Raw genomic sequence first — 27,602 nt, 5'->3', positions numbered from 1 at the left:
AGCTTTTCCCTGAGGAGTGCAGGGTTAGTACCCCACATCAGACATCCCAGCTTTTAAGACATGCACCTGGGAGGTGAGGTCCCAAAACATCTAGCTTTGAAAATGAGGTTTGAGTGCACAAGACCTGCAGGGATCGATCAACCTGACAAGTGGCTCTTAAGGGCTTGTATGCTTGGACTTCCCCATCCCACAGCCGAAGGCAGAAACAGCTGATCAAGAGGCTCATCTGCTGATTTTAAAGCATCATGATTAAGAGGGATGTACTCAAGGGATGCAAGGATGTTTCAACATCCTCAAGTGAACATGATACATAACATTAACTGAAAGAAGGATAGAAATCATTTGATCATTTTAAGCTGCAGGAAAAAGTATGTGACAAAATTCAACATCCACTTATGTTTAAAAATTCTTAGCAAAGTGGGCATAGCGGGAACATACCTCAACATAATATTAAGACCACATATGGCCCCCACAGCTCACATTATACTCAGTGATGAAAAGCTGGAAACTTTTCCTCTAAGAGCAGGAACAAGACAAGGATGCCCACTCTTGCCACTTTTATTCAGTATAGTACTAGAAGTCCTAGACAGAGCAATTAGGCAAGAAAAAGAAAGAAAAGACATCCAGATCATAGAGGCAGAAGTAAAACTGTCATGCTTTACAGATGACTTGATATTGCATATAGAAAATCCTAAAGTATCTACCAAAAGCCTGTTAGAAATAATAAATGAGTACAGTAAATTTGCAAGATACAAAGTTGATATACAAACATATATTATGTTTTTACACACTTATAATGAACTAGCAGACAGAGAAAGTAGGGAAAAAATCCCATTTACAATTGCATCAAAATGAATGAACTGTTTAGGAATAAGTTTAACCAAAGAGGATAAAGATCTACATGCTAAAATCTAAAGATATTGACAAAAATAAAAAAGTTAAAGATGCAAGTAAATGGAAAGATAATTTGTGCTCGTGGATTGAAAGACTTAATATTGTTGTAACATCCATAGTACCCAAAGCCACCTACAGATTCAGTGCCGTCCCCATCAAAATTCTAAGAGCATTTTTCCAGAGGTAGAACAAACAATCCTAAAATTTGTATGGAACCTAGCAGGTGTTCAAATAACGAGAGAAGTCTTGAGAAAGGAATGAAGTTGGAAGCATCATTATAGAAATATTACAAAGCTATAGTAACCAAAACAATATGATATTGGCATAAAAACAGACACATAGGTCAGTACACAGAGTAGAGAGCCCAGAAAGAAACCCACACACATTTGGCCAATTAATTTGTGACAGAGGAGCTGAGAATATACAATGGGGAAAGCATAGTCTCTTCAATAAATGGTCCTGGAAAAACTAGATAGCCAAATTCAAAAGAATGAAATTGGACAGCTATCTTACACCATACACAAAAATTAACTCAAAATGGATTAAATACTTAAATGTAATATCTGAAATCATAAAACTCATGCAAGAGAACATAGGTAGTAAGCTCTTTGACATTGGTCTTGGCAGTGATTTTTTGGATCTAAACCAAAAGCAAAGACAACAAAAACAAAAAATAACCAATGGGACTACATCAAACTAAAAAACTTTTGCACAGCAAATGGACCATAAACAAAATGAAAAAAAAAAAAACTAAAACTGCAGAATGGAAGGAAATATTTTCAAATCATATATCTGATAAGGGGTTAAAATGCAAAATATTTGAAGTTCATAAAACTCAATAGCAAAAAAAAAAAAAAAAAAAAAAGTAATCCAATTAAAAATGACCAGAAGATCTGAATGGACCTTTTTTTAACAAAGACATACATATGGCCAACAGACACATGAAAGGGGCTCAACATCACTGATCATCAGGGAAATGCAAAATCAAAACCACAATGACATAGCAACTCACACTTGTCAGAATGGCCATTAACAAAAGACAAAAAATAACAAGTGTTGGTGAGCATGTAGAGAAAAGGAAACATAATATACATTCTCGTTTGATTCCTATCAATATTCAAGCCACAACACGTGATGTCAGTTTTGGCGCAAACTCCACACACAGTTCCCTGAAACCTTTGAACAGGAGTGACTGAAGGGATTGGAAGCTTCTGAACCTAGGGTCAGGGTCATGTTGGCCTGGCAATCTATTATTTCTTGTAGCTTTAAATGCTTCTAGGCAAAGGTTGTGAGATGTTTTACAAATTCTAAATAGATCTATAATTTAAAACCCTTCAAAAAAAATTAAGCCATATATCTGGAATCTTGATTCAAAGAGGCAGAAAAAATATTAACTCCTCCTTCACCCCACTATAAATTTTAAATGATTGTTTCTTAATGCAACTTAAGTAACTATACAAACAAGGGAAAGGATAAGTTTCTCTGATGTGACCTTAACAGCAGGTGCACACTACAGACTCATTCAGTAATTTTTAATAGAATGAAGACGAGTGTCAGAGACAGCTGGGTTTGCAAACCACCGGAAGTCTTTTATTGTTTCCTGAATTGGAGCAAGTCCAGAAGGGAGAATAATTACTCTTTCTAACTGCCAAGTTTTCAGGCTGTTCAGATAACCCTGGTCTTGTAGTAGGAAAAAAATATGAGCCAAGGTACAAGAATAGCGACTGATTATTTAAAAAAAAAAAAAAATTTCTAAGGGAGCAGTTTTCTCAGAGTGTTCTGTTTGCTTTAACAGAATACGAAATAGGGCGCCTGGGTGGCTCAGTGGGTTAAGCCGCTGCCTTCGGCTCAGGTCATGATCTCAGGGTCCTGGGATCGAGTCCCGCATCGGGCTCTCTGCTCAGCAGGGAGCCTGCTTCCTCCTCTCTCTGCCTGCCTCTCCGCCTACTTGTGATCTCTCTCTGTCAAATAAATAAATAAAATCTTTAAAAAAAAAAAAAAAAAAAAAAAAAGAATACGAAATAAATGACTATCTTACCAAAACCACAAAAAATAAAGGAGAGAAAAAAATCGGACTTATTATCCACTCTTGGGCTTTATAGTACTATAAGAGCTAAGGATTTCAACCGGACTTCTTTGGGACTTGTTAAGTTATCGATGAAAACTTCTGTGAAAGGAGAGGGGCAGGAAGTAGTTCTCAATATTAAATGGAAAAAGGTTATCCTTAAAATTCTTCATTTTCCAAAAACATTTTGGATTACTCTGATTTAAAGTGAACATGTTCCCTCCCTTGACAATAGAGAAGAAATCCTAGGTTCTGTTCTAAATTTCCAAACCTAATAACAAATTTAGATGACAGATACTAGGTGCTTTATCTATACTATCCTCACAACAGACCTATGAAGGAAGTACTACTATAAGGGTGTCCCATTTTTTGACAGAGAAGAGTTTCTTGAAAATTTCAAAATATTCAAGTATTTCAGAACTTTCATAATTCAAAATCTGTTTTCCCGTAGGAATAATTTTATTTTTTTAAGTCTCTTTTAACTGGGTGTTATATGTGAATAATGAATCTTGGCCCACTACGTCAAAAACTAATGACGTATTGTATGGTGACTAACATAACAGAATAAACAATTCTTTTTCAAAAAATCACAAAATAAAATCCTTTTTAAGAAAAATAGGTAATACTCGTATTTATTTATTTTTAATTAAGCTGTATGCCCGAAATGGGGCTTGAACTCAAAACTCTGACATGAATAGTTGCGTGTTCTACCTACTGAACCAGCCAGGAGCCTTCCCCATAGGAATGATTTTAAACATAACAATAAGTACATTCCTAATGGTAAGTTTTGTGTTACGTTGTGTTTACGTAATTGTGTTTACGTTGTGTTTCTTCATTCCAAAGTTCTTGGTTGCTGACTCATGTTTCTCCATTCTAACCCCACCTTAATGATTACTTGGATGGCATTGTTAAAATTCACCAGCAGTGGTGGTTAAAGTTACAGCTCAGTAGTCCCCAAAAATCACACCCAGGACTTCTGAGGCACCTGAAGAACAGCATAGTTCAGAGGACGCTGACCAGCGATGGTATTTCTGTTTCCCACTAATGTGCTGCTCTTACGTGGCAATATTATAGTGTATATCCATTTGGCCATCAGCTTTGAAATCATGTCGTCCTTGAGTATATTTTAGATGTAGAGCATGCATATTCCTTCAGATTTTACATGTCACAGGTGTTCTTATTAATATTGTATATACCAGTATTTCAAATTGTCATGATCCACCTCTATGTAAAATGTGCCTATGTCCCTATTGGCAGATGAAGGAACTAATGCTTAATGATTAAGAAATTTACCCACAGGTATTTACCCACAAGCACAGTTTATAGGTAACAGATCATAATTAGTTGGTCTGACCTTAACCCATGTTCTTTGCTCAATACACACGTGTACTTAACTAACAAGGACAAAATTAAAGGGACCAACTCCAGACAGTCTTTGTGACCTCCATAAAAGGGGGATATGGAAAAAAAAGAGAGGGGTGGAAAATGATTTTACAAGACAGGGAAGGAGGAGAAACTTTGCTGAGTTTCTCAAACTGAAACGTGTGGGCCATTTGCATTGAAACACTTGGAATGTCTATTAAAAAATTCCATTTCTGGGTCTTCCCCCCAAAGCTATTAAATTGGAGCCTGGAAATCTTCATTTTTACAACCCTCCATGGTTCACTGTAATTAAAATTCTCATATAATTTCGGGCATCTTATGTGCCTCTTGAACACTACACTCTCCCCGACCCCTAAATCCAGGGACCACCTACGCTGACAATCCCTGTTAAATAATTAGAGATTCTGGTGAGATGTTCGGTAGCTAAGAAGTTCAGTGCATGAGAAACTCTGGAGAGCATTGGACTGTGACTCCGGTCAATGATGGCATACTTGATCCTTACTCATGCATTTCTTAGTTTGTCTCTGACCTTTTTATAGCCATTTTGTTCAGCTCTATGGACTGTTACCTGGGTTCTTGCACCTGAAACAACATCGGTGTCCTGGTAACCTTTTATGAGGGCATCTTTTCTCAATCATCTTCCTGGTCAACCTAACGTCATCTCCACAGAGCTGTGGACGCCACGGATGGCAGCTCATGGTTCTACTAGGATTTCCTGTCACCATAATGTCTCCATGACTCTAGCTTCTCCCATCCCACATCCCTCCTCTCCCGCACACATATGGTCTGACATATTTCTTGAGTCCCTATTTCATATCAATCTGCAGTTTCTTCTTTGGATGTCCCATCATGCCTCAAATTCAACATGATCTGACCCAGAATTTGACGAAAAATGTTCTTAGCCAGCCCTTTAACTCAGCAATTCTACTGCTGAGAATCTATCCCAAGGAAATAACTCAAAACAATGATTTTTTTTTTTTTTTAAACAAAGTTAACTCACTTGTATAGGCCCCTCTTGGATGAAAATCATGATCCGCACCACAAGCTTCTCTCTGTGGCCCTTCGCAATTATTATTTCCCCAAAAGTAACTGCTAGTCTGACTTCTATCAGATCAGTTTTACCTGTATTTGAACTTCATATAAACAGTGTACAATTTGTACTCTGTGTGTCTGGATCCTTTAATTCACTATATTAGTGAGAATTATCTATGTTTTTACATGTAGCAATAGTTCCTTTGTTCTCCACAGAAAAATTTGGATTAATAGGAAAAATGGAAATGGAAAGCAAGCCAAGATCTATAGAAAAATTAAGGAACAAAGTGAATTTTTCTTCTCTGATTAGACCTGGTATACACAAATGTATAAAAATGTGCTTATCTGTGCTATGCTTTTGGTTTCTAAAATTATTTTGTGATTAAATTGGGGCCATGAGTTCCTGTTACCTTGTTGTGCTGGACTATGGAGACTTTGGTTTGGCTGTTGAAGTGTAGGAGAGGGGAAATTCTCAGATTCCCAGATTTCTTTTTTTTTTTTTTAAGATTTTATTTTTTTTAAAGATTTTTTATTTATTTATTTGACAGAGAGAGAGAGAGAGATCACAAGTAGGCAGAGAGACAGGCAGAGAGAGGGTGGGGAAGCAGCTTCCCCGCTGAGCAGAGAGCCTGATTTGGGGCTCGATCCCAGGACCCTAAGATCATGACCTGAGCTGAAGGCAGAGGCTTAAACCACTGAGCCACCCAGGTGCCCCCAAAGATTTTATTTATTTATTTGAGAGCGTGAGAGAGAGAAAGCATGAGCATGGGGAGGAGCAGAGGTAGAGGGAGAAGCAGACACCCCTCTGAGCAGGAAGCTGGATGCAGGGCTCCATCCCACGACCCTGAGATCATGACCTGAGTGAAGGCAGATGCTTAGCCGACTGAGCCACCCAGGCGCCCCAATTCTCAGGCTTCCTTGAGTAAATAGAAATTCATGAACTAGAGGTGGGAGACTCTCAGAACAGACGGTTTGGATGTTCATAAATGTCAGGGAAGCCATGTCAGCATCTTGGCGATTCTAGAATGGGAGATTCTGAATTGGCCACAAGTTTAGGGACTATTAAGTGCTGCTGAGGGTTTCTTCTGAGGGAGAAGAACTCTGCAACATAGACACTGCCAACACAACAGAGCTCAAGGGTGGCCCATCTGGGCACCAACTTTTCAGCAGAAGAGTTTAATGTTGAGTTTCACCTGCAACACCAATGCCCAACAATTTCCAGGAACAACAGTACAAAGGATTTTTACAGCTGTCACTTTTTAGTGGCAGAATTAATGTTCTGAGCTCATTAGCTAGCTGCTAAGAACTAGGTGTTCTAGCGATTAGTAGCCATCTTCGAAGATCTTCAGTCTGCATCTGTCTGTCTGTCCAATCCCTCTAACTTCATAATGCTGGTGGTGAATTGATCTCACTGGAGAACTTCCGTATTTCTGATGCAAAGAATTCGGGTGGTGGGGAGACTGACTCTCAGAGTCCTTATCACATAGAATTCACCTGACAATGAGCTAGCCAACTGTTACAGTCCCTGTAATCCTCTGGGAAATTCCCCAGACATTCCCCTGGAGGTCTGTATAACTTTGTCTTTTAAAAAAATATTAACAAAAGATAATTTAGAAAGGAATATCTTTTCTTTTCATATGATCTCTGTTCAGTGGTGGTATCTAAGTGATCTCTTTATTTTTTTTTTTTAAGGATTTTATTTATTTGAGAGAAGTAGAGGGAGAGAGTGGTTGCAAGCACAAGCAGGGGAAGAGGCAGAGAAAGAAGCAGACTCCCCACTCAGCAGGGAGCCCATACGGGGTTCTATCCCAGGACTCCGAGATCATGACCCGAGCTGAATTATGACAGAACCACCCAGCCACCCCTTGAATGTGAATGATCTCTTTAAAAATGAAACTGGGGGCACCTGGGTGGCTCAGTGAGTTAAGCCTCTGCCTTGATCTCAGGGTCATGATCTCGGGGTCCTGGCATCGAACCCTGCATCTCGCTCTCTGCTCAGCAGGGAGCCTGCTTCCTCCTCTCCTCTGCCTGCCTCTCTGCCTACTTGTGATCTCTGTCTCTATCAAATAAGTAAATAAAATCTTAAATATAAAAAAAAGAAGAAACTCTGATAGGAGTGAGATCTGGCTCAGGGCCTTCCACCTCACAGGCATTCATACTTAGTAAATACGTGTAAAATGAATATTGTTTAAATTAACTTTCTTTGGTATGTCTTGTGATTAGAATAATTCAATTACTGTGAACAACATGAAAATTAACAGTCAATGTGCTGCTTAGAAAGTTGTAAAAATTTATCTAATTTTAGATCAATAAGCCCAAAGGAATGAACTGGGCATATACAGAGCAGCAACTTTTATGACTTGTATTTCCTCCCTTTCTTGGAGTTCTTCCACGAATGAGCCCACAGAAGTTCTTCCACGAATGAGGCCACAGAATGAAATCCTAAAGGACATTTCCAGTCCCTAAATTTAAGGATGTGGAAAACTGAGAGTTGTGATAATTTTTTCTTTTTTCCTTTCTTTTCCCTCTCCCCTTTCTTTCTTACCTCCCTCCCTACTTCCCTTTTCATTTTATTTGTTTTGGGGTTGGGTTGTTTTTTTACAGTTTTTACAGTTTTGACCTTAGAAAGGTAAAAGAGCCAGCTATCTTACCAGCAAAATGAGTTTATTCAGGAATAAGAAAATTGCAGGACACCCAAACCATCGGCAAGTCCAGAGAGTGGAGGGGGACTTACTTTCACAGGGGAAAAGAGGAAGCTGGGAGGGGCTGTTATGGCCTCTCATTGACTGAGTGTGGCGGCTTCCCATTGGCTGGGCTGTTGCTAGACCCAGAGAAATTCTTCCTTCCTCCTGCTTGAAAATGTAAAGTCAACTTCTTCCTGTTGGGGTTGGAGAATGCCAGATATGCTTCTTATCACAGGGAGTAGTGTGTGGGAGTGCCCCTCTACAGGGCCTCTGGACCTTGTTTTTAAAGAAGTTTCCTTTATTTTTACTACAGATAATGTTATATTTCGATTCAAGTGCTCTCCCAATGAAATTTTCATTTATCGTCCCTCAGGAAAAAAGAAGTTTGGTTTCCTCGTGTGCCTATGAAACCTAGTTAAGACTGCAGTGGAGTTAGTGGGGCAATGCTATTAATCTTAGCACTGGAATTATCAGAGTCCTAATAAGTTTGTAATTCCAAAAGGGATTAAGAGTCTTTTCAAAGGAAGAAAATTTTTTATAGAAACAAGATGACTAACCACTTCTGTGATCTTGGTGAGTTTTTGGCTTCAATACTAATCTTTGCTACTGCCCACATTTAATTTTAGGTTTCCTTTAGTTCATACAACTAACTCACCTATTTTAATTTTCTGCGGTACTTAATTGGGTTCACTACTGGTATTACTTAAGTCTTTGTTCCCACTGTAAAAGTCCAGAAACCAGCACATTTCTCTTTCCAATGTAGCTGAAAGTTGTCGGCTGGTCTCCACTTGTCCTGGAATGCATTAGACGACACCCCCATCAGCAGTTGAATAAAAAAGATAAGGCAAAGGCAGAAAACGTACCCATCAAAAGACATTAATTTTATGGAATTTAGCAGAACAAAAGGCTTAAAATTCAAGGACAAGGATTCTCACCTAGCACAGCACCAATGCATAGATAAGTAACTTTCTTCATCAGCTACCTCAACAGCTTCATCCAAAGGTTCATGAAGTAGGAATGATGGGTGAGAAAGGGGAACAGTCAGGAAGGTGTCTTGGAAGATGAAGTCTCCAGAAAGTCTCTAACTCAGACCCATTCATGCCTCCATATCCAAGGTTCTGAACCAGTTCATTGGAGATAGATCCTAGACATTAGAATTGTTTTAGCCATTTTTGGTGATTGTAATATCCAGTCAGGTTGAGAACCATTATACTAAATGGGAGTCCGGTAAAAGCACAGGGGCTGTAGTCAGAAGATTCTGGTACTTAGTAACTGGGTGACCCTGGGCCAGTCCCTTGCCCTTCCTGTGCCTACATGTTTTGCTCTATAACCAGGATAGGGGTGCTTCATGAAGTTATAAAACTCACATTTCATGATGGAGGAGCTCAATAAAGTTCTTCAAATGTGCAATGCTATGCCAGCCTCTAGCACAATGTTTTCACAGGGTCAAGTACTTACCAGCAAGAATTGAAGCTAGTATTGTGTGGCCGCCTTCCACTCTGGCCCTGATGGGGCTAAGGTTACTAGAAATTCCTCTATCTCAGATAAAAACATAATAATAGTAGCTCAAATAATAGTGAAAGAAAATCCTATATTATGAGGCACAGAGCAATCTTAAAATTTCAGATTCAAATTAAAATGTTATGAGTTCTATAGCCAGGTGTTATGTTTCTCTGGGGAAATTCTAATGAGATCTATTATGGTACCAATTGTCCTTACTATTATTATTTTTTAATCTCTGCTCCCCACTTTGCCTCCCGACTCTGCCAGGCTGGTTTTTATCAGGTGATTTTTTTTAAACGTGAGCCAGCATTTCTTTGCCTTGTCAGATGCCTGGATTGCAAACTCCAGATTGCAAGGATAGCCAAGTTACATTCTCCAGATGCGAAGACTGTACCCCCACGGTATTATCTAAGCAATATTTAGACCTACTGGGCTTTTCCTTTTTTTTTTTTAATGCTTAGATTCACAAGTTAAGAAAATAAACTGATACATCAGAAAGTGAATTGTAGTCAACCCATCCCCTCAAACATTAAATAAGGACATCTGTTTGAGATTGATGCTTTCTGACTGAGCGGGGGGGCGGGATTTCTGGTGAATGGAGAGAGCAGTCCTGGAGGGCTTGCCTACCTTCTGTTTGTCAGGGAAGTTTGTTACCCACTAAGATACCCTCTCTGTAGTCTCCACAAGACTTTCCTCACCTACAGCTGCTTCCGTGAAGCCTTCAGCTCTGATGAATTCCGCACTGCCACATGTTAACATTTTAATTAGGAGCTCATGAATAATATTAGCTGTGATACTATTTAACAATTAGGTACCAACACCAGAAACTACTCCGTGCTTCAAAACGTAATAGTTCTCCACCAAGGCCATGTGGATCCTCCCCCTCCTCTTCTAAACTAGGTTCAGCTTTTCTACTCAGTACTTCTACTCAGTTTTAAATGATTTTTTTAAATATTTTATTTATTTATTTGACAGAGATCATAAGTAGGCAGAGAGGCAGGCAGAGAGAGAGAGAGAGAGGAGGAAGCAGGCTCCCTGCCGTGCAGAGAGCCCGATGCGGGGCTTGATCCCAGGACCCTGAGATCATGACCTGAGTCAAAGGCAGAGGCTTAACCCACTGAGCACCCAGGCGCCTAGTTTTAAATGATTTATTACTGGTCTTCTTCATGATTGTTATTGGCCATGTGAGTCCCCTCTAGCCCCAAAACTCCATTGAATATGTCTGGCCTCTCAGAAGCAAAGCAGTCATTATCTAAGCAACATTTAGACTTTAACATATCTTTTTTTATTCAGGAAAAAAAAAAAGGTTTATTTAGCATTAGATTATAAATATTAGAAATGGGCACTAAAGATTAGGTTTCTAATAGCTTCTGAGAAAGAGCAAGACCTGACTATTGGAAAACAAAATTTGATGAAGAATCATCATTAACAGTTTGAAGAGTTTTTCCCATAAGTATTTTTATAGCCATCATATATATTTTATAGCCATAAATCCTTTCCTTTTTTTTTTTAAGTTTGTTTTTTTTTTTTTTTTTTTTTTTTTTTTTTTTTTTTTTTTTTTGTCAGAGAGAGAGAGCGCTAGCACAGGCAGAGGGGCAGGCAGAGTCAGAGGGAGAGGCAGGATCCCTGCGGGGCAAGGAGCCCGATGTGGGACTTGATCCCAGGATGCTGGGATCATGACCCAAGCCGAAGGCAGCCGCCCAACCAACTGAGCCACCCAGGCGTCCCCATAAAAGCTTTTCAAAACGCACACCGGTTGAGTCATTCCCTACAGATTTTTTTTTTTTTAAAGATTTTATCCATCTACCTGAGAGAGAGCGCATGAGAGGAGAGAAGGTCAGAGGGAGAAACAGACTCCCCATGGACCTGGGAGCCCAAACTCCAGGGTCATGACCTGAGCCGAAGGCAGTTGCCCAACCAACCGAGCCACCCAAGGCACCCCATACAGAATATTTTTCTCCTTTTATTTCTTACTTAACTATCTTGTACCTTGGAGCTTTTCCATGTCAGCATTTCGGGCAGATGTACCTGGCTCACTTAGTAGTTGTATTGTGTTCGTTGTCATTTATTTAACCCTTCCCATATCAGTGAGCTTTTAGATTTTGTTCTAGCCATCTTCTCTGTATTACAAAACATACAGTATGGTATATTTTTGCAAGTATGCCTAAAGGATACATTGTGTTTCCAACAATGGAAGTACTATATCATAAGATGTGAGTATTTTCAATTTTGATATACAAAATGCAATTTTAGCCTCACCTGCCTCGGTCCACAAATTGTTTGAGAGACTTTCTAATGTAGATGTCTGAGTAAATATTCCAATCAAGACAAAGGAGTCAAACCTAGAAAGGATCGTTCATTGAGAGATGAAATTGTACACTGTACTTGTTACTGAAAGAGTAGGGCAAGTAAATTATTAAACACTACTATGTCTGTTCCCATATAACTGCTGATTTATTGGGCAAAAAATGCACACCTGATGGTTTGTTATATTATTATTATTACTGAAAAATGTATTTTTAACACAGGCTAAATGCTAGACCTGGCTTATGTAGACATTCTCTATTAACGATGCCTGTCATCAGGTGTGGAAAGGTTTTAGAAGCGGGATTGCACTTTGTCAAAGAAACATGATATGACATGGGGACATCATTACTCCATATCACAAACACTGCATTCCTGTATCACCTCTGGAATCTAAGGGCATTACAGTGGATTTGGGGGTTGTTGTTAATTTGCTTTAACCTCTTTGGGGATCATTGCATATTCTTCCTACTCTGGATACTGTTAGCATCTATGGCAAATGATAATTCAAGTTTTGTTATCAGGAAAATCAAGGACCTCTCCTATGTTTGTAGAGTTGCAGCTGTTGGATCAGCTGTTGCCATGTTTCGAGAACTGACAAAATCTCATCCATTTTTTTTTTTCTTTTTCTGATTGTAGAATACCCGTATAATAAACATCTTTGTTGCCCAGTCCTAAAAGTAATTGCCCCTTTGGTTATTGAAATAGCGGGCTGAGGGGTTCTGTTGGCTGGCACTTCAGAATACAAACCTTTCAGAAACCCTTGTTTTGATTCCAGAACACCTTGCATTTAAGTTGAGAGCCCATAAGAGGAAAATGTAAAGCTGAGTTTATCTACCGTTGACGTTCAAATTGAAACAGTTGAAAGGTTTATTGATGTTCTACACCTAAGAGTCTTTCTATCCAGAGCAGAATTCTGGAATTCTGTAGCCGGTATTGCAATTACTCCACTTTAACTTCCAGTTGGCAGTAAAACTGGAAGGCCGGAACACAGAGTTATTCAAACTTTTCTCGAGTTGAACAATGATGAGGCCTCTTGGTCAGAGCCTGGGTTTGAAGGAAGATTTACCATGTCTCTCACACTTGTTTAGAAAGGACGCCAATACTTGTGAAAGGAAAAAACTCACACAACCTGAAAATGAGAACTTGTTTTCCAAAGTTTTGCTCTAAATGTTTCAACATCTGTGTAATGGAGTACATGATATATCCAAAGAAGAATCCCTTCCAGATATATATGCATTGTCTCCCAGTCTTTTCTACTAGTCTCAGTGTCCGGGTGTCCTCAAGGGCTGGCTGATCGAGGGTTACGGCTGTATCTCAGTGTCACACTAAAAAGTTTCTGTAAAGCCTTGCAAGCTAGTACCATTGTGATTTGTTAGTTATTATATCAATTGTAGGTAAGCACCCATTGAAAAAAAAATTTTAATTGTCAATCTGATATATCCTTGCTTTAAAATAAGCAATGTAGAAATGCATATATAGTATAAAAGAGAAGGTTCTCTCTCCCACCCCCAAAATACTCCCATTAACAGTCCAATAGGCATACCTCCTTGAGTCCATGCGATGGCCAATGGCTAAAGATGAAGAAACAGACCTCTTCTGGACTAGGACTCCAGAACGTTTGTTTGCAGAGAAACACTTAGCTAATCAGATCCCCTTGCCACATTGTGCCTAATGTAGCTGATAGAGAGCAGATATATCCAATTCTCCCTTCACTGAGCTCTCTCCTGTTCCACTAATTGTTATAGTCAAAACTGAACTTTGATAAGAAAAATTATATATTCCCTTAAAAAAGATGCCAGTATGACGTTACCACTGGGAAAAGACCTGTGATATAGCACTAATCTGCCCTCATTAAACACAATGGCCCAGACTCTCAGCTGGTTTGAGACTATAGATTTAGTATAATCTTTATCCTCTGATTGAAAGATAAATTTTACATGAACCAGATGCTTTTCGATACCAGTCTCCTTGAAGATGTTCTATGGAAAATGCATATTTCACATCCTCTTGTGAATTTACTGGTTGTCACTTCTTTGTGAAAATTTGGCTCATGAAAAGGAGAGTGGTTGAGAATGTTGAAGCCATGTCCAGGCATGGCCGGGAAGAATGTCAAAATTGGTTAGAAATGTCCACCATGAGTGTAAGCAAGGACTAGGGGGAGCAGAACATAAGCTCCTATCTGTCTTTTACATCATGGTGTCTCTCAAGATGATATGACTTAAGATGCCTGGCTCATTCAGTGGAGCACGCGACTCGATCTCAGGGTCATGAGTTCGAACCCCACATTGGGTGTAGAGTTTGCTTAAATAAATGAATTTTTAAAAGAAAGAGATGATGTAACTTAAGAAGGAAAAATGTCTCCTGATGTAAAGTATTTTTTGGTCAAGTATCATAGCCTCAGGGCCTGAGCCTAGATATAAGAAAAAGCCATATGGTTCCAAAGTGTACCATGGCTGAGATGTACCAGGGGCAGAGCTCCTGGCTTCTCACACATAACAATCATCCCACTGGCTAAGCAGCTCCCTCATGCTGCCCCCCCAGCAGGAGCATTGTCACATTACAACAAAGCGCCTTTGCTCACAGACACATAGGCCTGATGGCTGGCACTGACACTTTCCCTGAAAAAATGCATTGCCCTCTGTTCTGAGTCAGCCTTATTGTTGAGAGCTTAGGGGGTAAGGGTGAGATCCAGATATGGGATGATCATATGTGCTATACACTGATACCCAGCAATACTGTGGCCACATCATCTCCACATTTGTCATGTTGCAGTGCTCTGAAATGACCTCCTTGTACACTGACCCTTAAATTCTGAATCCCTATTTATCCCGACATCAAATCCCGCTTCCTCTGATGTCTTCCAGTACCGCCCCCTAACCTAGCCAGAGTTAGCATATTGCTTCTTGTTAGCCCCGCATCTGGGACATTGCCAGTCCATATTTAGCAGCTGAAAGAATAAATTAAAGCATGCCAATGCTTAAGAAATGGGCTATGAACTACAATGGCTTTTGAGACCCAAGAAGAGGAAAGGACAGTGACTATTCCAGAGGTGCTTTCTTTGTCTCTGCTCGATCTTGTATGAAGCACAGAGTCTAGCAGCAGAATAGGAGAGGAGGGACACTGTGGCTGTCACTAGGCTGGCATTTAGCTCTGGACATTATGCTGATGGTTCAGAAATGTCCTAGACCAGGGGTTTATAACAGAGACAGATACATATCAAAAGTGTGTCACTTTTCTGTTTATCTGCTTTGGGCATGTACCAAAGTCATTGACTTCTCTCCCACTGGTTTATGGAAAGCCCATAACTGATGTAGTCAGAAGCTGACTTAGGAACTGATGTAGTCAGTATTTTGACTTAGACATACCGTGTAGCCACAGAATATTAACTGGTGTTCCAAGGTCTACCGAAAATCCAATCTTGTGTGTTGTGTCTGCTGGAACACAAGTAATAGCAGAATTCCAAAGGGCTTAGACAATAAGAAAGCTTTCTCAAAAACGAGAAGCCTTGCAAGAAGGTCACTGAAAGATTGGCTGAGTCCCTCACTTGGTCACATATTGCAGGAATAACTTCTGTCCTCCTGGTAGCTCCCGCCCTCTGGTAAGATGGCTGCCGCACCCCCAGGCCATACATAGTAAAAAGCAAGGAAGCCTTCCCACATGCCACACGGCCCCTAGCAGCCCAGTGCTCACACCACATTGGCTAGAAGTGGGTCAATGCCCACCCCTAACCAATCACCTGTAAGGGAAATTGGGATTACTAAAACTTGCTGAAGAAATTAGGATATACTCCTAAATCAAAGGTGGTGTCACCTTCCTTGGGCAAATCATGAGTTGACAGAAACTGGACAAAATCAGCCTTCTTCTCAAATGGAGCAAGAGGAAGGACTTGGTTCTTGAATAGGTATCCACTGCTAGGCTGTGTATGCCTAGCAGAGACAGCACGTCCAGACTTCCGTAGTACCTTCACAGCAGCAAAGTCCAAGGGCCCCATGTGTGAATTACCTTAACTTGGCGATGGTGGCCACTCTTCACATTACCATTTTGCCATCATCTGGTGAGGTAAAGACACACAAAAAAATCAATTCAGATAACACAGAAAAATCACCATGACCTGACTTCACCAATGAGTTCCAATTCTCCACTCTCCAATTAGGACAGTTTATTGCCTGTAAAGACACAGGTCATTCCACTTGGGAGGGGACATTTCTTTGAGATAAGAAAATGGAAAAGGGCAGCCTTGGAGCGAACAGGGAGAAAAGCTCCCTAGGAGAACATATATGCAAAGTCCCTAAGGCAGAAAACAGAAAGGATAAGAAAGTGGTGGAAAGACTGGCTCACAGTGAGCAGGAAGAAAATGGCGGTCAGAAGGGTGGAGTTGGGGGACAAAGGGGCCATTCAGAGCCTCGGATGTCCCATTAAGGAGCTGGGGGGTTTTATTCTGTATGCAGTGGGAAGCCACTAAAGGATTAAATAGGATCTCCAACTGTAAAGTGATACCAAAAATCCTATGCAGGATCATTTTATATGTTGGAAAGAGTAATTCCATTTAATGCAGGCTGTATATCATTAGAGAAGCTACTTACAAAGTCCCAACTTAATAAATTAATAGTTGCCAGGAATTCAACTTTATTATCTTGCCTTTAGGCAAAGTGACTTTTAGCTCTAGTTGGCAGACACAAGCTGACAGCCTAGTGGAATGGCTTATTTTGAAGCAACTCTTAAGAACTCTTAAAGAAACAATAATGCCTCTGAGGAGAAATGAAAGCTCCTAATGCCTCTGAGGAGAAATGAAAGCTCCTGTTCCCAGTTTGGTGAGGCTTCTACTCCTCTTAGCAGCTGTTCACTGGCTAACCTCCTAACTGACTTGGCCCCTTGAAGGGGATGCTGCCGGAAGAAGGATGGCCGAGTATGGCCCCACATGGTTAGCTGGCTTTGCTTTCAGTCATGCGTGTGGTCCACATGCTCTGGTACACATGCCTGAGGGATCCCTCCTTAATGGAGACTGCCTGTTCCAGCTGCAAAGTTCTTTCACACTTAAGGTTGCATTACTGAGCTCAACACATTCCAGAGCTCTCCTGTTTCCTTGGCAGTTCCTTGATAAAAGTGCCCGAAGCTAGTTTATTTTTCAATCATCTTTGAGTACGTGCGCCTGTGGGGAGGCCAACATGTGACAGGGCTTTGAAGAATGGGGTTCCAACAGGGTTAGCCTGTGGTTATGGGGAGCTTAAGGGAATGAGCCTGACTGGAGAGCTAAGCCTGCTGGCTTCCATGAGAAAGACGGATTAGAGAGTGGAAGGGAGGTAAGCGATGACAATGGTAGTTTGGAGGCCGCTGCAGGGGTCCAAAAAGATGCCAAGGAGGAGGTCTACATTGATAAGGCTAGTCCAAAGATAAAGGAAGAGTTGGCTGAGAGAAACAAACCGAAACCCAGGCAATCGAGCCAGGACGGGTGTGGGGGAACTTTGAAAATGACTGGACATAGGACAGACCTGAGCTCATTCCAAGAGTTTTCAGCCAACCCCATCTCATCTCCAAGGGAGAGTTCTCAAACTGAAACATAACAGTCACCAGCTTCTTCATGAGATCCTGCCCTGGCTCCATTCCGCTTGGCCGTGACCTCTTCTTGATACAGTGATGACATACATGATGGCATCGTGTATGATCTTCAGAATAAAGCACTGAGAAGTTGTGTTGCTCTTGTTTACAAAACATTTTAAGAAGCTTCCGGGTCCAAGTAAATGATTGCCAGACATCTATATACCTCTTTCCCCAATGGCAGACAGTCTTCTAAGTATGGGAAATGTTAGAAATGAAATGATTTGCCTGAATGTTGTTTCTTTTCTCTTTTTATTATAAAGTATATTCGGTGCTCTTCGAACTGGTGCTTATATGGTGTACATTTTGATGACCAAAGGCCTGAAGCAGTCAGTTTGTGACCAGAGTTTTTACAATGGACCTGTCAGCAAATTCTGGGCTTATGCATTTGTGCTAAGCAAAGCACCCGAACTAGGTGAGTGTCTTCTCTCCTTCCGTTTCCACCCCCACCCTTCTGGGTATCTACACACCCACAAGATATATTTATTTGAAAACGGACAAAGAAACCATTCGGAGGTCCTGTTTTATTGGTTGCAATGAATTTGAGTTCTTGACTAACTTTTCCACTATTCTTTCTCTCCCCTCCTTCCTTCTGTTTCAACAATTATACGCTGTGTGGGGCACCTGGGTGGCTCAGTGGGTTAAGCCTCTGCCTTTGACTCAGGTCATGATCTCAGGGTCCTGGGATCAAGCCCCACATTGGGCTCTCTGCTCAGCAGGGAGCCTGCTTCCTGCCCCCCTCTCTCTGCCTGGTGCTCTGCCTACTTGTGATCTCTGTCTGTCAAATAAATAAAATCTTTAAAAAAAAATTATACTTAGTGTATGTGAAGAGTGAAATAGCTTACAGAAACATGCAGACTTCCAGACACTACTGGAAATACACTCCCAGGGGCATATAAAATCCACACACAGTCCCTTCTGTCCAGCGTATAAACGACTGTGCTAAGTTGAGAATATGGAAGAATATTTGCAGTGCAGCTCTCTCCCAGTCCGATGGAAGCAGACTTTCATCCGGGAGTTAGGATTCAGATGAGGAGACTAGGCTTTCCGTTTGGGTGTCCTCCTGTTCTAATTAACAAATGGAAAGCATTGGTTTCTGGTGTTTGATTTGAATCATCTAAGAGATGGGCCTTGGAGAAAAGAAGTGTGGCTCCCCTTCTAGAACTGAATCCAAAATACTGGCTATATACATAGAAGGTTTTTCCTTCAACTCTTTAATGGTCTTGAACAGAAGTGTGGTACAGATTCATAGGAACGTGGGAAATTCATGGCAAGGTTGTGATATGGATATAGTTCACCAGGAAAATACCTTTACTACCAGAGAAAGGGAGCTGCTGGTGATCACAAACTCTGGACTCATCCATGAGCGTACTGGTCATCATCTCACAATCTCATATATATCCTTAAGAAACACCTATCCATTCTCTGGGTTTGTTTGTTTGTTTGTTTGTTTTTCATTTTTTATTGGGAATTAAGAATTGAATTATTTAGTTCAAAATATTTATTTATAGTTGGGTCCCCTCTCCTTTTTCTCCTAAAAGGGGGTTAGAGGTTGTACTTTGCTTATAAACCACATATAATCAAGCTATCCACAGTCTTTCTTTAAGGTGTCTTTCAGATATATCCTGTGTCTGCTCACAAAGGATAGGAGGTCTCTTGGATGTGTATGTTAGCAGCCTATCTATCCACTTTTCTTTTTTAAGATTTTATTTCTTTATTTGAGAGAGAGCATGAGAGGGGAGAAGGTCAGAGGGAGAAGCAGACTCCCCATGGAGCTGGGAACCCAATGCAGGACTCGATCCCAGGACTTGGGGATCATGACCTGAGCTGAAGGCAGTTGCTTAACCAGCTTAACCAACTGAGCCGCCCAGTGCCCTCTATTCACTTTCTACCAGCAGCTATACCCCTGCTGCCTACAAAGAGTGGGCAATTGATTTGAACTGTGGGTGTTTTTCCAAGTCAAAGGCAAGGGAAGAGCAGAAGAGGGAAACTAAAAACCTTTGCTAAGAGGAACAGGGGTATGGAGATGAATGCTCTACAGTTCAAAATAACTAGATTACTGTTGTTCGTGCACGCACACGTGCAAGAGCCCATGAAGGTAGACTTAGGTTGAAATGCATTGGTATGGATGTATTCATTCATTCACTTAACATATTTATATTAAGCTCCAACAAGGGGTATTTAATAGGGGCTTGAATGGAATGTCTAACTCCTCCAAAAAGAAATTTAGAATATGAATTTTACGAACCAGGCCCCAGGAAGTGATTTTTCATATTTGAATTGAGACCACAAGCTGCCAAATCGTAGGCTACAAAAATGTTTTTCCAACTTGGAGCTACACACAGTGCCTAAGACAGATGTGTTTTGAGGAATTTCAAGATCCTATGGTAACATTTTAATTTTGTGTTTTCACTTAGAGATAAAATAAAAGACTGTCTTGACAGATCTATTTCTTTCACAGTGATTCTTTAGATTCATAGAGCATCTGAGCCAGATTACTTTTTCTCAAGCTAGTGTTGGTCTGAGAATGTGAGCCTGTATCCTCATGTATCCTCTTGGGGTTCGGTGACATTTTCTTTTAAATGCATACATTATTAATGTTTGAGAATTTTTCACTTTGAGAACTATCGATCTCTCTGACTTTTAGTTTGTGCACTATAATGAGCATACTTATGAATCTCCCCATCTTTTTTGATGGAGCTGACTACAGCTGTATGAAAACAGTAAATGCATGAACCCCCTGGCTCCCTCTACATGTCAGCACTAAACACTTCACACAATTTCACGACCCTCAACATTTTCAAAAAACAACAACAATGGTGCCTCTATGCTTCTGGCCCATAAGTCTTAAATCACAAAGTAGCAACCTCAGTCTTTGCGTCTAGAAATCCTTTCCCTTGCAAAGGCTGCTTGTCTGCTTTCTGAGTTTTAGCCAGGTGTATTTGAGGGACTTGAAACTAAAAATAGTCCCTTCCACCTTTAGAATAATTTCTTGAAGAGCCACCTCAACCTATTCATATAAGTGGTCATTTTTCTTCAGAGACATGAGTAGACCTATATTGTCTTGTCCACCCACCTTCTGTTCCAGACTGAAATCAAAGTTTTAGGAAGGCGGACAGAGTTAGAATTTCCACACAAGAGCTATTAGTGAAGCACTTAGAGGTATTTGTGCTGTGTCCTCTGTTTTGTTAGCAGGCTAGTGTGGATGATGCTGATTAATCATCTGTCTTAATTTAATGTCAACCCAGCCATGCTGCTCCCTACCTCCCCCACGTTGACGTAAGATTAAACACAATTCTATTCCCTCTAGAGCCCAGAAGGAACTGCACCGTAGTCCGTTGTGCCGCAGTTTCAATAATCCCTTTCCCTAAGAAGCCTTATTCACCATAGTGGTTTATAGGTTGGATATCAAACACTCCATTTCTTCACAGTTAAAAGAGGATTGAAGTGCAGACATTGGGCTAAAGGGTTGATTAAACTTGATCTGGTTCTTTAATGAGGCTTCTTCATGTCATTTCAGGTTCACTATACAGGTAATTTCATGGTCAGAGTCCCCTTTTTTCAGTTTTAAGATATGCCTTATTTTCCCTCAAATGTTCTGGAGCTCAACAGAACAACTTCCCCAACTAAACTGTGAATCATAATAGGTCCAAAAACCAGATAGCCAGTCTCTATCCCTAATTAACACATGTATTTTTTTGCTCTTAGAAGACATTGCTGCTACCGTTTAATTAAGAAAGATCTATCGACTTGGATTATTGAGAACTTTTCTTATTTTTAGGTCCAAAGCTCAGCTTCTCAGTACACTAAGGTCCTGGACTCCCTTATGTGCGGCAGAAAGGGAAGGTTCCCGCGAGAAGAAATTGTTCTGTGTTCAATACCGAAATTCTATTTTCCCACCAAAACCCACATGCCCGCAGTTTTCACTATACTTTTTGGGGGGGTGGGGGGGAGCAGGCAAAATACACATGACATCAGATTTACCATTTCTAAGTGTACAAGGCTGTGGCACTAAGAACACTTGCATCATCACGGTCCTCACCACCATGCTTTTCTAGCACTGTTTCATCTTCCCCAACTGACACTACCCAATAACCCCTATCCTTCGCTGAACTCTTAATAGCAAGAAGGGCTTTCTGTTTTTGCAGAAAACAATGAGCTCATTTCAGTGAATTATGGAGTTACGACCCATTAGAACAAATGAGGAGAAGAGAACCACCAGCCCGCTCTGCGTGCCAAAAATCTTGTGCGCCTGCTGTTTTAGTTATATTAAAACCTGCTGAGATTTGCTTTTGTTAAAACTTGGAAACATCTGCTCCGAGTCTCGGTCCTTGCTCAGTTGAGCTTGTCATTGTTTCTGAAACTCTGACTCAGCAGAGCTCCAGCTAACTGTGAAGAAGGGCACGGCCATCTGGGACAAACCACACAGAGTGGCCTCTTGGTGACTGCGAGCACCCTGGTGGTTTCCAACTGCCGACTGACTGCTCCCCAGTGACACAGACATCTGTACTTAACAGGCACACAGGCTGGAGGCAGATTGTTTGGAAGGGACGCTTGGGAATGAGAATACCATGTCCTGCCTGGCTCTTGGCTGAAAACAGCTGAATCAAAAGTTAGAGAGACTGTGGTAGAGAAAACATGAGCCAGTGGCCACTCGAATGGGTGATGTAGCTGAACTGGTCAAGAGTCAAAAGTCCCACTACTTACTGTTGGCCAGCATTCTTTCCATAAGGCACCAGACCTTGATCAAGAAAGACGGGTTGGCCAACGTCAAATACACAGTCTTTATCTTCGGTTTACATTTTCAGGTCACTCGGTAGCTTTTGGCAGGGCTGTAAATACCCTATCTTGGTACAACTGGCTCATGGCAAATCAAGCGCGATATTATGCAGTTTCCATGGAAGAAAAATAATTTATAACCGCCAGCGTGTTGTGACTGATGCATCTTAGCTGCCGTATCAAAAAAAAAAAAAAAAAAAAAACCCAAAAGAAAAAAAAATACAAAAAACATAGGAGCTCTCAGGAAGCCCTTCTGGAACCCCACCAGTTTCCCCTTCCATTTCCCCATGGGAAACTACCATTCCCTAGGTCAACAGCCTACTTGGGGATAGTAACCTTGATGCAGCCTTGGAGTGGTAAGTCCTGAGAGGCTCCAGGGCTAGTATCGGAAAAGAGTCATCTTCATTACTCCACCTGCCATCCTGTATGTCTGTTCCAGAAAAAATTCTTAAAGGAATTCAAATTAATTTTGTTTTAAAGATCTCTTGACATCAGAGCACCTGGGTGGCTCAGTCGGTTAAGCATCCAACTCAAGGTTTCAGCTGAGGTCATGACTGCAGGATCCCGAGATCAAGCCCCATTTGAGATCCATGCTTAGCATGAGTCTGCTTGGGTTTCTATCTCCTCCTTCTGCCCCTCCTTCTGCATTCTCCCTCTCTCTCTTTCTTTCAAAATAATAAATAAATCTTTTAAAAAATAATATAGATCTCATAACATGTGCTTCATCTCCGGCTCCCCTCTATTAAATGGAAACACGTAATGTGTCTTAATCATGCCCCCTACTCATGAGATCTGAGACCCCTACTCAGACAGGAAAAACACAAAGCTAGTTTCAGTACCAGAACTGTAGGTTCCACTTTTTGTTCCAGGTTAGCCCATTCTAATATGGTCTGTCTTTTGTCCCCTATTACTCTTCTCATACTAAAATTGTTCTTCAGACAATAAAGTTTTACACTTAAGTGATGATAGAGTCAAAACTAAATCTAAAGAAATAAAACAGTTGAGCTACTTATTGCTCTACAGAAAATAACCTAATACAGTGTGTTTGGATATTGCATGGCTTGTACATTTCTGTCATTCTTAGAGGCTCATAAAAAACATATTTTCAATTATGAATGGATTTGTTTTTACCATGTAATTCCTTGGACTTCTACATTCTTTCCACCACAAACAAAAGTAGGCTGGAATTACTGCGTCTACGTTATAGTTTACTGAGTGAAGGGAGGCACAGAGTAGTAATTACACAGAAATAGTGGATCTTTGACAGGCACACAAAAATAGCACAGTTTAACACTAAGAAGTAGACCCCAGGTCTCCTGATACCAATTTTGTCTCTGAAGTACACAAAATCAGAGTTACCATCACCATCAATCATTATCAGTCTAACATTTATAGGCATAATTTGTCAGGCATCTCACAAGACAGAAAAGGACTTCAAAGAAAATTTTATAATATGTCTGGAAATACAGCTGTCCTTTTCTCTCCGAAACAAATATGAAGTACTAATGTTTAACACTTCAGTAGGGAAACAAATGAATAGCTCCTGCTGAATGGAATGGGGTACCACCTGGTTTATTCCAGCCATGGCCATTTGAACCTTAAAAATCTTCCCAAGGCCTCAGATTCCTTGACCTTTCCTAGTGTCAAATGGTTTAGGACATCGGTGAAGTCTGAGGGATAAGACAAGGATAAGCACTAATTCCCTTCCTACTTAATTAGATTTCAGAACAAGAAGGACCTTCTAGTTCTCCTTGTACAGAAAGGAGTCAAGTTGGAGTTCAGTAAAGGTCATGAAGGAGGTTGGGTTTTCCCATCCTTGAGAAGAACACAGAGATAGGAAAGAGAATGGATCATGAATCCTGTTTTTGTCCCACATCCCCGTATCCCTTCCCCTTTTTTCATGCTTGTTAATGAAATTGTGTGCATTTTTTACTGTGTTTCTCTTTATCCATTTTGTTCTAAGTGTCCTATGGTATATTCTTTGGAATCGGTAAGGCTTTTGAGAGAATCATTACATATAAATAACATCTACCTACCTGAGTACTATTCTAGCTTCTATAATATAAATTTTCCTACCTTAGGGACAGAGGTCTTTTTCTTCAAAAGGATATTGTTAATGGGGCACCTGGGTGGCTCAGTGGGTTAAGCCTCTGCCTTCGGCTCAGGTCATGATCTCAGGGTCCTGGGATCGGGTCCCGCATCGGGCTCTCTGCTCAGCAGGGAGCCTGCTTCCTCCTCTCTCTCTCTCTCTCTGCCTGCCTCTCTGCCTTCTTGTGATCTCTCTCTCTGTCAAATAAATAAATAAAATCTTTAAAAAAAAAAGGATATTGTTAATAATAGATTTTGAAAAGCTTTCTCAAAGTTAACTCCGTAAAAATGTGTGTGTTCTCCGTTCTTATCATTCAATTCATTGATGTAAAATATTCAGGTTACCATGTTCAGCAAATATGATAGAGGGTGACTTTTTCTCTCTTTTTCTATTTTTGCCTTTTGTTTCAGTTTTACTCCTCTGATTGCCAAATGTCTGTTGAGACTTCACCTTTTACAGGGAACTCACAAAGATGGGTTTTTTAGGAGTGGCTTTTGCCATATACCAAAGACAAATGGTCTTCCTGCTCTAGTGAAGCCTATGAACGTTTGCTGGGCCCTCGAATTCTAATCTGTCTCTCTGCATTGACAAATGATCTGAGAGAAGTCACTTGACTCTTCCAGATAATATTCCCTAAAATGTACAGTCGAGTTAGAAATTGGGGCACTTGATTGCTCATGTCCCTTCTAGGTCAGAAATTGAAAAGATTTTGTGTAAAACAGCCTTCTAAAAGTAACATTTATTGCGTGTTCTCCATGTGCCGGGAGGGCACACTGGTTATCATAATTAGCCCTTGGGCGATTCCAGGCTACGACTGTTATCCCCATTACTATCTCCATTTTACAGAAACTGGAAAATAGTGAGGACAAGTAGCTTACCCAAGCTCACAGAGCTAGTAAATACCTATCCAGGATTCTAACCCAGTCCGTCTCACACTCAAGTTCAAGCTATGTCCTTTCTTGGGAAAAAATGAATTATCGTTACATCATGGTCAAGGGGCTCACGTAGGTTTTTTTTTGTCCTTCTCTGTCTTTCAGGAGATACAATATTCATTATTCTGAGGAAGCAAAAGCTGATCTTCCTGCACTGGTACCACCACATCACTGTGCTGCTGTACTCGTGGTACTCCTACAAGGACATGGTAGCCGGGGGCGGTTGGTTCATGACCATGAACTATAGCGTGCACGCCGTGATGTACTCTTACTATGCCTTGCGAGCGGCGGGTTTCCGAGTTTCCCGGAAGTTTGCCATGTTCATCACCTTGTCCCAGATCACTCAGATGCTGATGGGCTGTGTCGTTAACTACCTGGTCTTCTACTGGATGCAACATGACCAGTGTTACTCTCACTTTCAGAACATCTTCTGGTCCTCACTCATGTACCTCAGCTACCTAGTGCTCTTCTGCCACTTCTTCTTTGAGGCCTACATCGGCAAGATGAGGAAAACAACGAAAGCTGAATAGTGTTGGAACTGAGGAGGAAACCATAGCTCAGGGTCATCAAGAAAAACAATAGACAAAAGAAAAATGGCACAAGGAATCACATATGGTGCAGCTAAAACAAAACAAAACACATGAGCAAACATAAAACCCAAGGCAGCTTAGGGATAATAAGGTTGACTCAACCCAGTAAGTTTATGATCCTTTTTGGGTGAGGACTCGCTGAGTGAACCTCCGTCTCAAAGGACTGCTGCTGGAAAACCCCATTCCCTCCTTAACTGTCAGCTCTAGGACAAATGAGAACAAAAGTGAGCCAGCGGCACAGAGAGAGAGAAATAGAAGGTCAAGAAAGGCTATTAACACTATATGAAAAAAAAAAGTATTTACTAAGTGTTATATTTCTCTAAGAATGAAAGAAGTTTACTTAAACTGTGCGAGCACATACACACACAATCTCTTTGGACACTAAACTGGAGCCAATAGAATAGATACAAAATGGAAGAGACACAGGGTGGATATCTAGATCAATAACACTTGTGCAAAAATTAAAGCCTTTTTAAGAAAGGCCGTAGCTGTAGCCCCCCCCATGAGAAAAGATGTCTTAATCACCTCTCGTGAAGACGGATGTAAACAATTTTATTTCCACTAAGAGAAGGACTGGTGTTTTTCCCTTCCTAGCACAGTCTCGGGCTAGTGAGTTTGCCAGAACCAAATGGGGCACAGTGTTTTTCCGAGGTTCTTCCTGGGAGAATGGGAACGGTACAGACCAGTTCCTAAAGGGGCAGCTCTACCTCTGAGCGTTTCTGATGGTTTCACTGAAATTTCCACTCTGAAATGAGCTCTGAAGGATTATCTTTGGTTCAGCGGCCCCAGACTTTTGAGCAGAAGAGTAAATACCGAATAGCAAAGTTAAAACCCGACCAAATGATTTGAAAGTGGATTCTGGATCACCTCTAAGAAGGGTCAGCCCCAAACCATTCTTGAGCTGGGAAAAGGACAGTTGGGAAAGAGATGGGAGCCGAGGATCAACCCAACAGATACAGTCTGTATTCCCCGCTCTATTTGACTTCACACACACACTCATGGCTTTCCAAGTGAAGCCCTGTTGTACAGTCCATATTTTCTATATTTTTGTGACTTTCAAAAAGAAATCTGCAGGGCTCTTCCTGATATTGGGTGAACACTGTGTTTCCGCATCATCTGCGTCTGCTCCCTGAGCGTCGCAGAGGTGTGTAAAGTGCCCTCTGCTGGTCAAGTGGAGATACTTCAACAAACCCTTCATGGCAAGTTTGGTTGAACAGCTGACAACAAAGCCCCCCTCCCCCAGACTTAACCCTTCAAATTTTCAATGATATAAAATACTCGTCATATTTTTGGCCAAATCAGAAGACCTTCTTCCTGCTTCAAGTCAGCTTCAGAAATTTTTTTAAAAGGGACTTCTGCTCTGGAACTCAGAAAACCAGTTTATTAAGAGCCATATTCTTTAAAAAAGAGAGAGAGAGAAAGAAATGAAAGCTAGATAATATAATATTATCTGTCATACTTCAGTCCTTTACAAGCCAAATAAATGTGTAAACATTCCTAGTATTTCAAAGAAGCAATTATGTAAAATTGTTCAATGTGATACGCTAGTATTCTAATTGGTTAAGTAGCTTCATGACTAGACAAACTAGATGACACAATTAGCGGCTACACTGCATAGACGACACGCATTACCACACATACGTGCACACAGATGTGGGGTACACTCAACTTCAAAGCCCAAATGAACAGGAACACATTTTCTGGCTAGCAGAAAAAGAAAACCGTTGTTTATCTTTCTTGCTTTATTTG

General features: G+C 40.8%; 1 protein-coding gene across 3 annotated transcripts in view; it reads left to right on the top strand.

The window, feature by feature from the left end:
• ELOVL6 (ELOVL fatty acid elongase 6) overlaps positions 1–25,884 on the top strand; it is a 122,265-nt gene extending 96,381 nt beyond the window's left edge. For all 3 annotated transcript variants that reach the window (XM_032333149.1, XM_032333150.1, XM_032333151.1), the window contains 2 exons: positions 17,727–17,878; positions 25,369–25,884. In XM_032333149.1, coding sequence (XP_032189040.1) covers positions 17,727–17,878; positions 25,369–25,793 — 577 coding nt within the window. In that variant the 3' untranslated portion in view covers positions 25,794–25,884. The remainder of the gene's footprint in view (positions 1–17,726; positions 17,879–25,368) is intronic.
• The last annotated feature ends 1,718 nt before the right edge of the window (positions 25,885–27,602 follow it).

Source organism: Mustela erminea, chromosome 2 (genome assembly GCF_009829155.1).
Source record: "Mustela erminea isolate mMusErm1 chromosome 2, mMusErm1.Pri, whole genome shotgun sequence".
Lineage (NCBI taxonomy): Eukaryota > Metazoa > Chordata > Mammalia > Carnivora > Mustelidae > Mustela > Mustela erminea.
The sequence above is the reverse complement of the archived record's forward strand: the minus strand, read 5'-3'. Positions and strand labels throughout refer to the sequence as shown.